General features: G+C 52.2%; 1 protein-coding gene across 2 annotated transcripts in view; it reads right to left on the reverse strand.

Moving 5' to 3' along the window:
* The window catches only part of TMEM181 (transmembrane protein 181), a 48,784-nt gene extending 35,816 nt beyond the window's left edge, over positions 1-12,968 (reverse strand). The window contains exon 1 of one of the 2 annotated variants that reach the window (XM_079146774.1): positions 12,823-12,968. In XM_079146774.1, the coding sequence (XP_079002900.1) occupies positions 12,823-12,953 (131 nt within the window). In that variant the 5' untranslated portion in view covers positions 12,954-12,968. Of the gene's footprint in view, positions 1-41; positions 123-12,822 lie in introns of those variants that run through there. The other variant, XM_079146775.1, reaches the window with a different exon arrangement.
* Between the last annotated feature and the right edge of the window lie 377 nt (positions 12,969-13,345).

The following is a 13,345-nucleotide window of genomic DNA, read 5'->3' on the forward strand; positions in this document are numbered from 1 at the left end:
GTGCCCGGGACCCCGCGCCGCCCGCCCGGGCCGGCACTCACGGTTCCATGCCGGCGCCCCGGCCGGCGCGCCCGGAGCCGCGCAGCAGCCGCGGCAGCCACCGCCGGAGCCGGAGCCGGAGCCCGAGCGACGCGGCCGCGGGGCAGCGGACCGGGAAAACGCGTCAGAGCGCGACGCGCGTCACGTGCGCGGAAGCGGAGCGCGCCGGCGGGCGGCAGCCGGGCGCCGGCCAGCGCGGGGCATCGCCCAGACGCCCGCCGCCGAGCGTGTCACGGCTGGCCACCGGACGAAGGGACAAAAGAGCGTGGATCCCGGGCGGTGGGCCATCTCCGGGGCCCAGGCGGCGCAGTCGTGAAGGCCCTGCACACACGTTCGCTTCCCCTTCATCTCCGGGCAGGGAAGTTGCACTGGCCGGCGTGTGAGAGCTTCCACTGGGCACGGCACACCAGTGCCCTTCACCTCCCTGCCTGCGGGAGTGCAGGAGTGTTTAAGCTCCGTCTCAGTCTATCAGACTGAAACATCTATTTTATTCCCAATAGCTGAGCCACCACCATCCCCTATGAAAAGCACTGGGACCGCTTTATTTGTCCTCCTCTTTCCAGGACCCGGCACCAGCCTAGTACAGAAAGACACCAGCACATGTGTATTGAACATCTGACTGGACTGGATTTGCCAGGTGACTAGCAATATAGCAGCCTGTGTTCCAATAATTTACAGAATGGGGACCACCTTCCCTAGGAAGCAAAGGGAATGGGTTTTCAGGGGCTGGTAAGTGTATAATTTGCAGATGGGCGTAGAGCGAGCTCCTGCCCCTGCCTAGGGTGAGCAGCTAGTTCTAGATGGCCTGAGAGAGCCCTAGTAGTAGCACTAAAATCCCGTGTCCTGGAAACCCCCCTAGTCCAGAAGAACCAAGACAACGGGTCACCTTGCTTCTGGCCCATGTTTTTTTCTGAGTTACTGGGCCAAAGTGCCTTGACATTTAAAGATATCTTCAATTGGTTCCCAAAAATAGAAATTGAGACAATAGTGTCCATGTTAACTTTGTTGGGAGCAGATTCAATCCCAGGGAAACAGGGAGAGTGATAAAGTAAGACAGGGACACAGAAGAGTACATTTGCAGGAGAGCAAACTGGCCAGAGCTCTCAACACAGCTGGCTGCTCAGTCTCACAGGAGAGGCTGGGTCAGGAAACAATCTCTTGGCTCTGTCCTGTTACCTGTCTCCCCTGGAACAAAGTCTGACCTGCATATCCAGGTGACTTTACCTAGCCCCTGCAAGCAGCTACTGAAGTCCAGCAGTCTCTGAAAGTACCAGTTCAACCAGTGCAGGGTGAAGGAGCCTCTCCTGTCAGCACCCAGGGGCTGCTTTGCCGGGGCTGAAGGGAGAGAGGGTGGAACCATGGGAAACTTCACCAGCATAGCTCAGGCAGGAAAGCAGGTGGGGCAGGCGGGGTAGCCCGTGGTCCTGTGTGGTGTGGGCCCAGGCATAACCAAGGAGATCTGGGGGATCCAGCACAAAGACGTGGAGAAGGTTAGGAATATTTGTTACAAAGACTGGGGGAACGAGTGGCCTGGGAATGCTGGCAATACCCCAGGGTGTCACTGAGGGCCCACTCAGTGACCTCCTAGCAATGGTGACCTTTCTGAAACCTACCTGCTAACCAGGCAGCCTGGCATGGCAAGGGAGCTTGGGTCCTGAGCAGATTCGAGACGAGACAAAAGGAAGTGAGAATCACTTGAGGAGCTTTAACAAACCACAATGCTCAGGCTGAACCCCAAACCAATCTGAAGTAGAGAGAGAGCAGGTTTTCAGAGGGAACTCTCTAAGGGATGCCAGTGTGCAGCAAGTTTGATGACTGGTTAGGCCCTGGAATCCGGGCTGTGTTGGCTCCAGCTCCTTCCCAGGGGCCACATGCATTTTTACTCTTTGGTTCTGTGAATTACCCCAGCGTTCAGATCAATTCCCTCTTTTTGGTTGAAACTGATACCTGCAACCACGTCTTTATGAAGCGACAGTGCTGGTGGGTGTCCCTGGTGAGGCTCTCAAGATAAGAACCGCAGCAAAGTTCCAACTCCTACTGCAGCCTGAAGAAGGGGTCCCCTGCTCCTAGCGCTCCCTGCAGACACCGATGACCCTCACCAGAAGGCACCCCCAGAGGAGCTGTGCCTGCACTTTCCAGGCTGACCTCAGAGGATCTGCGTTGGCCCGAGCTGGCGGCTCTCTACCCGAGATCTGAGTGAATGCCAGAGACACTGCCACAGTCACAACAGATGGGAAAACTGGAATATGAGTAGAAACACAGCCCCCACTTCAAACCCTGACCAGACTTTGTGGGATGTGCTGCCCCCGTCACAAATGCAGCTAAGCACCCTTCCTAGCCACCAGGGGCACGAGAGTGGAAAGAGCACAGATTCTGCTCAAGTCCTGTTGGGCTCCTTCTCTCCCCAAGGAATGATGCCCCACCTGCCAGGTCCCCAACCCATCTTGGATGCAGAGCACACTGGGGGTTTTGTGTGTGTGTGTGTGTGTGTGTGTGTGTGTGTGTGTGTGTGTGTGTCTGTCTCTTAAGGCCTCTGCTTCCAGAAGGTGATCATCCCTTGGCTCCAGCCATTTCCTCCATAAAAATCAAGGGCTCCATAATTTGATTCATAATTTGCCACAAACTGCCGGGTTAGGGAAGGCCAAGGTGGGCCAGTCCCAAGCCCAGGAAGGGTCTGTCCTACTGCAGGGCTCAGGGTCGCAAAGAAGCCTCTACTTCAGTTTTGAACATACGGAACTAGGAGCTCTGTCCTGATTTCCTAGATCCGCCCTAACTGCACAAGTGAAGCCAACACAGGGCAGAGAAGGAAGAGAGACGTGACAGGAATGCTGGTACAGAAAGGCTCAGAGTGGGCACAGCGGTGTCCTGAGGCTAGGCAAACCGAAGGGGGACGGCGGCCTTCAGAGATGCCCACCTGTGCACATGGTGGCGGGAGTGACCCAGGGCCTAAAGCAGCGGCTTCCTGAAATCCTGCTTCCTGGTGCCTTTTCCTTTTCCTCGGCCTTGCTACAGTACCGCCAGGGTGAAATGCATGCCATGTACTTGTAAGTCACTTCTCTTTCATTGCTCCTTTAGGTCACATTTAGGGTAATTTTTTTTAAAGTTATGGATGCACCTATGATATTATCAAGGAATTTCATCCAAGATAGGTAAAGAGGTGCTACAAAACAGTCATTTTTTTAAGCCCTAGGGAGGGAGGGTTCTCCCTGTTTGAGAATAAGGGCCTGAGGGTGATGAGGCCCGCTTCACTGCATTGAGGGTGGAAGAGCAGACCAGGGTGAGTCGATAGGAAGAGCAAGACAGTGGGCCAGCTGGAAGGAGGGGGAAACCGAGACCAGCTGGAGAAGTTCAAGACATCCAGCCGACTCACACCACCCAGCAGACTGCCTGCCAGCCTGGCCTAACCTGGACTCTATCCTTGGGTCCTCACTTTCTCTCCTTGAGGGTGACCAACAGTCCTGATGTCTCCAGGACTGAGGGGTTCCTGGGACACGACTTTCAGTGTACAGCCGGGATGAGTTGGTCGCCTAACCTCTGACCCTTCAGAGCTGCCTGGCTACCTCGCCCTAGTAGAGGCTAGGGTCCCTCTGTTCCTTCGCCCGGGTTCTACATGCCTCCTGCACCACAGCACACATGCGGCCCACACCTGATAAAGCTCAGGCCACTGAGGTGACAGCCAGAATTCCAGACACCTCTGCAGGGGAGACAGGGCAGAGGGCAGACGAGGGTTACTTCTTCAGACTCCCAGCTCCACTAGTATCTGCTGGCTGGGTTTTAGAGCCAGAAGCGATCTGAGATCATTCTGAGACCTGCAGTCTGACATCTAGGAAGTGCACCCAGTCCCCCTGACTTGTCCATCAAAATCCAATTATTATTTTAAGCAGTGTCAGCAGAGAGAAACCAAACTCCACCTGGGCTTTTCTCCTCAAGGAGATCCTGCTATGGATTAACTGTGCCCCCACCAAAGATGTTGAAGTCCTAACCCCCCAGTGTCTGTGGAATGTGGCTGTATTTGGAAACAGGGTCTTTGATGATGAAGATGAAGTCATCAGAGTGGCCCTAATCCAGTGAGAAAGTTGGTTGCAGAGACAGACACACAGAGGAAGATAGTCATCTACAAACCAAGGAACACCTGAGGCTACCAGAAGCCAGGAGAGAGACCTGAAACAGATGACACTCCCTCACAGCCCCGCAGGGGAACGGCTCTACCAACTCTTTCTTTCTTTTCCTTTTTTTTTTTAGTACTGGAGACTGAACTCGGGAATGATCTACGTAGAGCTATGCCCCCGGCCCTTTTTATTTTTTTATTTTGAGACAGGGTCTTGTTAAGTTCTGAGGCTGGCTTTGAAATTGTGATTCTCCTGCCTTGGGCTCCAGAGTAGCTGGATTACAAGCGAGGGCCAATAAGCCCAGCAAACACCTTAATTTCAGACTTCCGGCCTTCAGAGCTGTGCAAGAGTAAGTGGCTGTAGTTTCAGCCCCTTCAGCCCCAGTGTGTGATACTCTACAATGGCTGCGCCTGCACATTAATGTAGAGCCCCCGCTTCATATTCTGGGATGGGGCACTGCCTGCAAGTTTCAGGCACCTGGCCCCAGCCTCAAAGCCTGGTCTCATCTGGACAATGTTCTTTCAGTTGCCAGAGCTAAATCAGCACTGAGGCCCAGAGAGGATCAAGGCCCCAGGAGAACAGATGGGGTACCTTCACCTGCTGTGCTCTCCAAGAAATCAGAGAGAGAAATGGTTTTCTCTCTTAGTACAGTGCAATAGATAGCTTTTTTTAAAAAAGAAACAAACAAAACTCTTCCATCTGAGCAACAGCTCTGCTCGCCCTAAGGGGCACACAAAAACAATGGAGCCCCGTGAACCTCCAGGTTCTGAGTGCGTAGCACTTCTGCCGTTGGAGTCCCAGGTGCAGCATGAGCACAGGTGACCAGCTGAAGGCATTCTGGATGTGCCTTAAGCACTGAACTGTGCAACCCAGGAGCACTGAATGACAAATGGAAGGAAGTACCAAGGAATGGGCCAGGGGATGGGACTCCAAGAAGAGTCCCTGGGGAAGCGTGCTTTAGGCAGCACCTAGTTATACCTTCCTCATGCCTAAGCAACACCCGCAGGCAGAAGGCTGTTCAGCAAGAAGCCCCAGCCCAAACACTGAAATGTCACATCCTGTGCCTGTTCCAGCAAGCCACCCTCCCAGGCCTGCAGGGTGCTAGAAGTAAGTATTCAAAGGAGCTTACATTCTGTACAAAGGAATCATTGCTCCAGTGCTCCCCGCCTTTGGTACCAGGGATTGAACTGAGCCACATTCCATTCCTTCCCTTTTTAAAAATTTTTTTATTTTGAGACAAGGTCTCCCTGAGTAGTGAGGCTGGCTTTGAACTTTCAATCCTCCTGCCTCAGCCCCCCACCCCAGTCACTGGGATCACAGCTGGATACCACTGTGCCCCTGGTCTGGCCCAATGTTGTAAAGGGGGCAGGCTGGGTGGTTAAGCTCAATGGTTAACCACTTGCCTAGTATGCACAAGGCCCCAAGTTCAATCCCTACCACCACATAAAAAGGAGTTGCTCAGCTCTTAGCTAAGAAGGCTCCCTATGTTCTTGGAAGGCCACAGCTAAGATACAGTACAAGGGTGAGAAAAAATGGCAGCCATGTGCCAGGGTTGCTGGGGGTAGCACTGTTTCGTCAGGGACCCCATGCTGGGACACACACCAGGTCTTCATGAATCAGCTAGAACCTGGTGATGCTCGCTAGCAGAGTATCGAATGTGGTGTCTACCAATCCGATCTCTGAGCTGTAACTTCTTTATCAGCTTATCCCCATTTCCTGAGGTGGAGCCTTTGGGCTTCCTCTTGGGTATACTGGGTGTCCTGGTGTTTTGCCCAGTTGTAGACCACTGTTTTTTGTTGCTGGTGGCATAGGTACAGGACCTCTTCCTGTGTGCTGCACAGTGATAGATACTGAAAATGCCCTCTATTCCATGTGCTTTGGGCCAGACGAGGCGGTCAGAGGCCCTGCTACTAGCTACCCTCTTCCTCCCATGAGGCAGCAAACACAGGCCGCATGGCTCCTCCTGCACAGGGAGCAGAGGTGCAAGTTCTGGCTGGGATGTGAATTTAAACTGCCAACCCCACCCAAGCGTTCTGCTTTCTAGAACCTACATGTAGACAATTGAGAAATATCCCAAATGTCCCTGAATCTGAGCTGGCTTCAAGACACTATCCCAAGGCCAAGACAAAGAAAAGGAATTCCCAGAAGTCCTGGGATGACCCAGAGCGGGTCCAGAAGCCTGACCAGAATTTCCAGGGTACCCAGGATCCGACTCTACCTCTAGCTTCTGGGAACCTGTGCCCGACATCTCCCTTCTACCTGGAAGCCTGCGAGGCAGGTAAGGAGAGCTGCTAGTGTGTGACTTGTATTGTAACTTCCCTCAGTTCACACCCCGGTACGGAAGAGAGGAAAGGTACTTGGTAGCATGCGTAACCTGCAATATGCAGCAGGATTTCTGTACTGGGCTACCATGTTTAATGGTACTATTTCCTCTGAAAAAATAAAGGGTTCATTTTAATTCATACAGTAACAAGAAGAAGAGAATCCCCTGAAGAGGCTCTGAGGCCATGCACTAAACAAAGAGGTAGAACCAGAGAGCAGGCCACACTGGAGTCGGGACAAGAGTTGTGAGAGGCCCAGTTTAGGGTCAGATCTTCGGGATCACACAGTGTGAGGCCTTGTGCTTAGGGCCCAGTGACTTGACAGGGTAGGACAGGTGTGACAGGTTCAGAGATTTCAGGCTGATACCAAGAGGCAGGATCAGGGTGGCAGAACTACATGGAGCTTTCTTGGATGGTGCTCAGGATGCAGGAGAGGGGAGGCCCTTCTTAGTGGGAGACCTGCAGAGACAGTGTGTGGGGAACCCCCCTGGAGAGAGGAACTGGAGAAGGGGCTTACAGTTCAGCTGCTGTCACTCAGCAACAAGGAGGGGTGTCTCTGCGTCAGAGGGCAGCGACTCTTTAGGGTCTTTGAGAGACAGAGACACAGGGTTTGTCTAGCAGATGCTGGGTGCTATTTCAGGGAATATGCAAATAAGCAGACCCTAATTGGCTAAAGATACGTTCCTTTGGGCTACATTTAAAGCAACTGGATGTGTAGGCATTTGGGTTTGGCAGGGGTGGGCTTTGTGCTAATTACCCTACTATGAAGAAGGAAAGAATGTGGCAGCCAATATGCAGGGACAAGGCTTAGCCCAATATGACAACACACTAGAGGAGAAGCCAGACCACCGATATCAAAGGAGACAGGAGGTTTGCTTCCTAAGGAGGCTGGGCAGAGAGAGGTCTGTGTGAACGAAGTTATACGGGGGTGGGAAGGAGTGGGTGTTGAAGGAAGCCTGAGGAATAGGATAAGCAGGGCAATCAACAGAGCAGGAGCCCAGAGCATGGGGGAGAGCTACCTGCAGTGAGAGGGACAGTGGAAGGACAAGGATCTGTCTGGGGGTGTGGCCTGCCCATACACCCACCACTGGCCTCTCAGACACACATCTGTCTGCTCAAAGAGGGAGCAAGAAATGTGCAAAGGATGAGCCAGCCAAAGTCATGGCTGACAGTGGCCAAGGGCTTGTGAGGGAGGGAACTCTGAAACCTGAGTGCCAGTATTGCTGTCCTACTGGCAAGTCTGTCCCAGGAGGAGATGGATGCTGGCTGTCTCAGCACACTGCTCCGAATCATTCCACTCACCTCTGGGGGTTCTCCACCCTGCTTGAGGTCCAGGCCAGGTCAATCAAAGGAGACTCCTTAAGGGTCAAGCCTGGCAGCTATCTTTTTAAAAGCTGCCCCAGATGATTCTTTTTGCAGGCAGCACCAAGAAGCCTCCATTAATAAACACCCCAGCTCCCGTGCCCTGCTTGCCGTGATCTGTTTTCTCGGGGGTCTCTATTGACCATATATACACTGGCATTCTGGATGTTCATCCAAGGCTTGGGTACTGTGAAGCTTCCACCGAAATAGACTCTCCCGCTACATGCTAGCCAAAGTAGGCCAGCAAGACATAAGGCCAGCCCAGGCCCTGATGAAGTCACTGAGGTGAAGAACATCCTTTTGGAAGCTTCTTGGGTGGGGAACAGATGAACATCACCTACCCAAGAAAACTCAAGCTCAACTTCGTTATTCCCATGTTTTAGAGGTAAAATAATAACAAGGGAAACAAAGTACAGACCAGCAAAATGGCTAGCCACACATTTCTAAGGATTGAACTCTAAAGGAATATTGCTATGATCCTTCAGGCTCCTTTAATGCTTTGCTGCTTACTCCACGAACACAGCGGATGTCTGCTTGCCCCCCCCCCCCACGTCTCTTAACAGAACCCCATGTGGGTTGGCCCTTCGCTTTTCCTCCCTTGAACACTCTAGGCCTCAGGGAAAACTGGTTCCACCCTCAGAACAAGGTTCTAATTTCAGTCTTCTGCCAGTATGTGCTCACCAAGAGCAAGCAGCCCTGTTTCCACCAGTGACACACAGGAGCTGGATTTCTTTCTTTAAGCTTCTTAACAAAGCAAAACACACAAATAGCTGGGTATGTGTTCACCAGTCAGATGTACCTGTAGAACCAGTGCCCAGATCCAGAAGCAGACTAGCACCAGCACCTCCCAGGGCAAACATCCTGGCTTCTAACCCTACAGAGTCACTTGGACCATTGTACGTTTCATACAGATGGACTCATGGTATGTACTCTGTCTGACTTCTTTTGCTCAACACTGTGTGTGTGAGATTCTTCTTGATTGTTGTGTTTAGTTATGAATTGCTTATTGCCATATAATATTCAATTATGCAATGAGCCAAATATATTTGTCTGTTCTGTGGATGAATATTTGGCTGGTTTCCAGTTAGGAGTGCTGCTATGAACATTTTTGTATATGTCCCTTGATGGACACCTGTATGCATTTCTGTAGGTTACACACCTGAGGTGAAATGCCAGGTCAAAAGCCAGGGAATGTGGATGTTCTACTTTAGGAGAAACCACCAAATGATTTTCTATAGAAATGACACCAGTTTCCATCCGGCAGTGCTGGAAAGTTCCACGTCCTTCTCAACACATCTGTCTCCTTTGCCGTTAACCACTTTGGTGGGGTATAAAGGAGAATTTTGCTGTAGACTTCAAGTTATTCCTTTTCTTTTAGAGCCACAGCCAACCACTTCTTCACAGGAATGTGAATGAGAACCAATAGCCAAAATGGTTATTAGTAGCCAACTGCCACCAAGTTAAAAAGAAAAAAAATTAATCACATCATTTAGCTGCTGGATCAACAATCTGATCCACTGCCTACTGTCCAGGCAGGCTTGCTTTGGTGTTTGGTCATCTGTAGCAGAAAGCATCTTTAGTGTAATCTTCTCAAAGCACTTGAGTCTCAAAACATCCTTGTGAAGATGAGATCACAGGCTTCATTTTTCCCATGTGGCACCTGACTACTTGTGGAATTTAGTCATTTCCCCAAGGCCAGGGAGTTTGCAAAGCACTGAGTTGAGACTGGAACCCAGGATTTCAGTTCCCCGGCCTTTTCTACCTTCCCTTTCCTGACAGGGAATACAATTGCCATATCTCATTTTGTGGAAATGACTGTGAGTCCTCTCATCACATAGCTGCAGCTTTTCAGTGAGGGTGGATTACATAACTGATCCATGCACAGACATGCCAGCTATCAGCGAGACAGCCATCTTTTGAAAATGGGTCATTAGCAGCTGTTCCTTGCATCACCCTGTTATGAGGAAACTGTCAAACGTGAGGTTAGTTCCTGGTTCTCCAAGGAAAAAACAGCTGGTGCCTTTTAGTCATAAGCCACAAATGAGAAGTGAAGAGCGGGAGCAAACACTGTAGTAGCAAGTTCACCTTCCAGCAAGGCTGTGCAGGAGCTGCAACTGTCAGTTTTCTGGCCTAGAAATGCAAAAGCATTTCACCTAGTGTGTGAAGGAGCACTCCATTGATATAAAGGCTCAATGGAGCATCTAAGGCTGGTTCAGTGACCTAAAACACTCCCTCACTATGGAAGCCTTTGTGATTCAGTCAAGCTGTTCTGTCTACACAAAATATTGTAAAGCACCCTGTGGTCCACTTATTCTCAGGGCAGGGGGTAGAATTCATTTCTGCCCTTTTCTAACCATGGCAAATTAGTCTTCAAGATCCAACTCAACTGATGAAGTTGCTCTGGCACAAAGATTTACATGCTTCCTTAGGACAGGCAGCCAAACTGCTCAGGTCACTTCCCTGACTTAAAACCTTTAAATGGTGTCACATCAGAATTCTAATGTAATGACACTCATTGGATTGGCCTTCCAGGTGCAACACAACCAAACGGGCCTTTCCTTTCTCTCTGACCATGATGCCCCACACTCGCTGGTCTCCTGTGGGTTTCCTGAACAGATCATGGTTATTTTTGTGGTTCTGGGGGTTGAACCCAGACCCTTGCCCATGCTAGGCAAGTGCTCTGCCACAGAGCCACATCCCCGGCCTCAGACCTTGTTTTTATTATGGCCACAGGGATTTTGCATCTCTCCTTCCTCTTCTGGAGCTTTTCTAGCTTATTATCTAATGAGCTCCTCATTTTTCAGTTTTCAGACCTTCTCAGAGAGCACTTCCTGACCACTTGCCCTGCAGTGGCACAGGCCACTCCATCTTGTCTCCTGACTTACTATCTTGCTGGCACTCATCACGACACAGCCTCGGCTATTATGTGCAAGCCCCACGACAGCAGCATGTCTTGCTCACTGCTGTACCCCCACTCCTAGGACAACAGGAACGTAGGAGATGCTCAACTGTGGTGAGTAAATGGGTGAATGAATAAAGGGTGTCCAGTGGTAGACTAACCAGGGGTGTCGCTGGTTCTTGTCTCTGCTACCTGCCTTCAGACCACTTTCCTATTCACTAGCTCCTTTGCCAAAGAAACATTCCCAGGAAAATAAAACGAATGGGGAGGAAACCAGAGAGGAAGAAAATGAGTAGATATTATGGACTGAATATGTGTCCCCCAAAAGTTCATGTGTGAGACAATACAAGAATGTTCAGAGGCAAAATGATTGTATCATGACAGACTTACCTAACCAATGGATTAACTGGATGGTACTATAGATAGGCAGGATATGGCTGGAGGAAGGGAGTCACTGGGATTGTGCCTCAGGGGTTTATATTTTGTCCCTGGAGAACCGAGCTCTCTCTCTCTGCTCCTGCCTGCCATATTGAGCTGCTTTCCTCTAACATGCCCTTCTGCCATAATGTTCGGCCTCAACTTGGGCCTATAGCTATTGAGTCATCTAACCATGAACTGAACCTCTTAAACCATAAGCCAAAAGAAACTTCTCCTCCTTTAAGTTGTTCTTGTCAAGTCTTTTTGGTCGCAGCAATGCAAAGTTGACTCAAAAAGTAGGAAAGGAGACTGGAAATAATCTTACTTCAGAAACATAATTTGACTACTTGGGAGGCTGAGGCAGTAGGATAGCAAGTTCAAAGTCAGCCTGGGCAACTTAGCAAGATCCTGTCTCAGAAAGGGCTGGGGATGTAGCTCAAAGGTGGAACTCTACCAGGTTCAATCCCCAGTACTGGAAAAAAGATTTTAAAAAGACTATCTGGGGGGTGCTGGGTTGCGGCTCAGTGGTAGAGCATTCACCTGGCACATGTGAGGCACTGGGTTTGGTCCTCAGTACTACATAAAAATAAATAATAAATAAAGATATTATATCCATCTACAACCTAATTTTTTAAATAAATAAATAACTACCCGTGGGCTCTTTTACCTGCCAGGTCTAGCAGGAGATTGACTCATCCACAAACTGTAGCATTTGATCTTGGCACTTTATTTTTTAAAGAATGGAAATTTTCACTCAGTAATCATGACCATGACCATGATATATTGCTGATGAACCCCTGGGAAGCTGGTAGGCTTTTGAAAACATTTACTAAGTATGATACATATTCTGAGTAAGAATGGTATAACTATTAGCACACGGTATGTAGAACAAAACTGACGACCATAAATTCAAAGATAGCTTGCAACACAATTGCCATTCTTGAACATGGAGTGAGTTGTTACTAGAATCCTTCCGGTTCATGCTTCCCATTTAAGGATGAGGCCTCTTGAGGTGTAGAATTAGGTAACTTTCTTAGCTCACAGAGCTAGATAGTAACAGAATCAATCTAGGTTGCACGCCACACGACTCCGGAGAGAGTGCTTCCCTTACACCTGGATCCCTTAGGTAAAAGCTGTCATTGGCAAAGGACACACTTCCCCACCAAGGGCACAGCACACAGAGGAAGGGGAGGGTGCCCTGGGCATCACCCGCAGGCCCCACAGCCCCCTTGGCAGGAGAGGAAGACAGGAATGAACGCAAACAAGCCCCAATCAGCCGCCCCTTGGGGCGTCCATACGAGGCCTCCCTGGCTCTTCACGGCGGTGCCACTCGGTCGTGTGACACTGTCCCCAACCCTCGGCAGCGCCCCAGTCTCGGAGACTGCGCCCCGGGGCAGAGGCCACGCCCGCCCTCGCTCCCCGCGCTCGAGGGAGGCGACCGTCTCCCCAAAGCCGGACTCCGCCAGGCCGGAGCGGCGACCACGGGGCGGCGGGCGCGGGGCGCGGAGGGAGAGCGGCGAGCAGAGGGAGGAGCCAGGCCCGCCGCCGCGGGTCCCTTCTCCGAGGCGAGCGTAGGCCGGGCCCTGGGGATGGGAACGCCCTCGGCCCCCGCCCGGGTCTGCCCTCGGCCGCGGCAGGCGCGGCGCCGGCCCGGGCGGCGGAGCGGGGCGCCTACCGGTAGTAGCGGTCATCTTTGAAAGGCGTGAGGTCCTCCCTCAGCTCGCGGTACGCCTCCTGCAGCCGCCTGCACAGGTGCTTGAGCTCGCTGCAGAGCGGGGGCTCGAAGGCAGGGTACTCGGCGTCCATGCCCGCGCCGCCGAGCCCACCGTCCCCTGCCTCGGCCCTCGCGGCTCCGGGCTCCGGGGACGCGGGCTGCCTGCACGCTGGGCGGGACCCGGGCGCGGAGGAGCAGGTGCGCGGCGGTGGGGAGGGGGCGCGGAGCAGCGGCCGGGCGCGCGCAGGGCGCGGCCGCGAGCACGCGAGGGTGGGGCCGGGGTCGCCGCCTCGCCGCCCGCCAGGGGGCCGGGCGCGGAGGGTGCGGCCTCCCGGGGAGAGGCGGGAGCAGGGCGTCCGAGACAAGGTCGCCGGCGGCCGGGGAGCTAGCGGGACGTGCCGCCCTCGCCGGGGGTATTGCCAGGGGGAAGAGGCGAGCGAGGGGCCGCGGGCGCGGGCGGCCCGAGACAGTTCCTGCTCGGAGA

Source organism: Sciurus vulgaris, assembly GCF_902686455.1.
Source record: "Sciurus vulgaris genome assembly, chromosome: 7".
In the NCBI taxonomy this organism is placed as follows: Eukaryota; Metazoa; Chordata; class Mammalia; order Rodentia; family Sciuridae; genus Sciurus; species Sciurus vulgaris.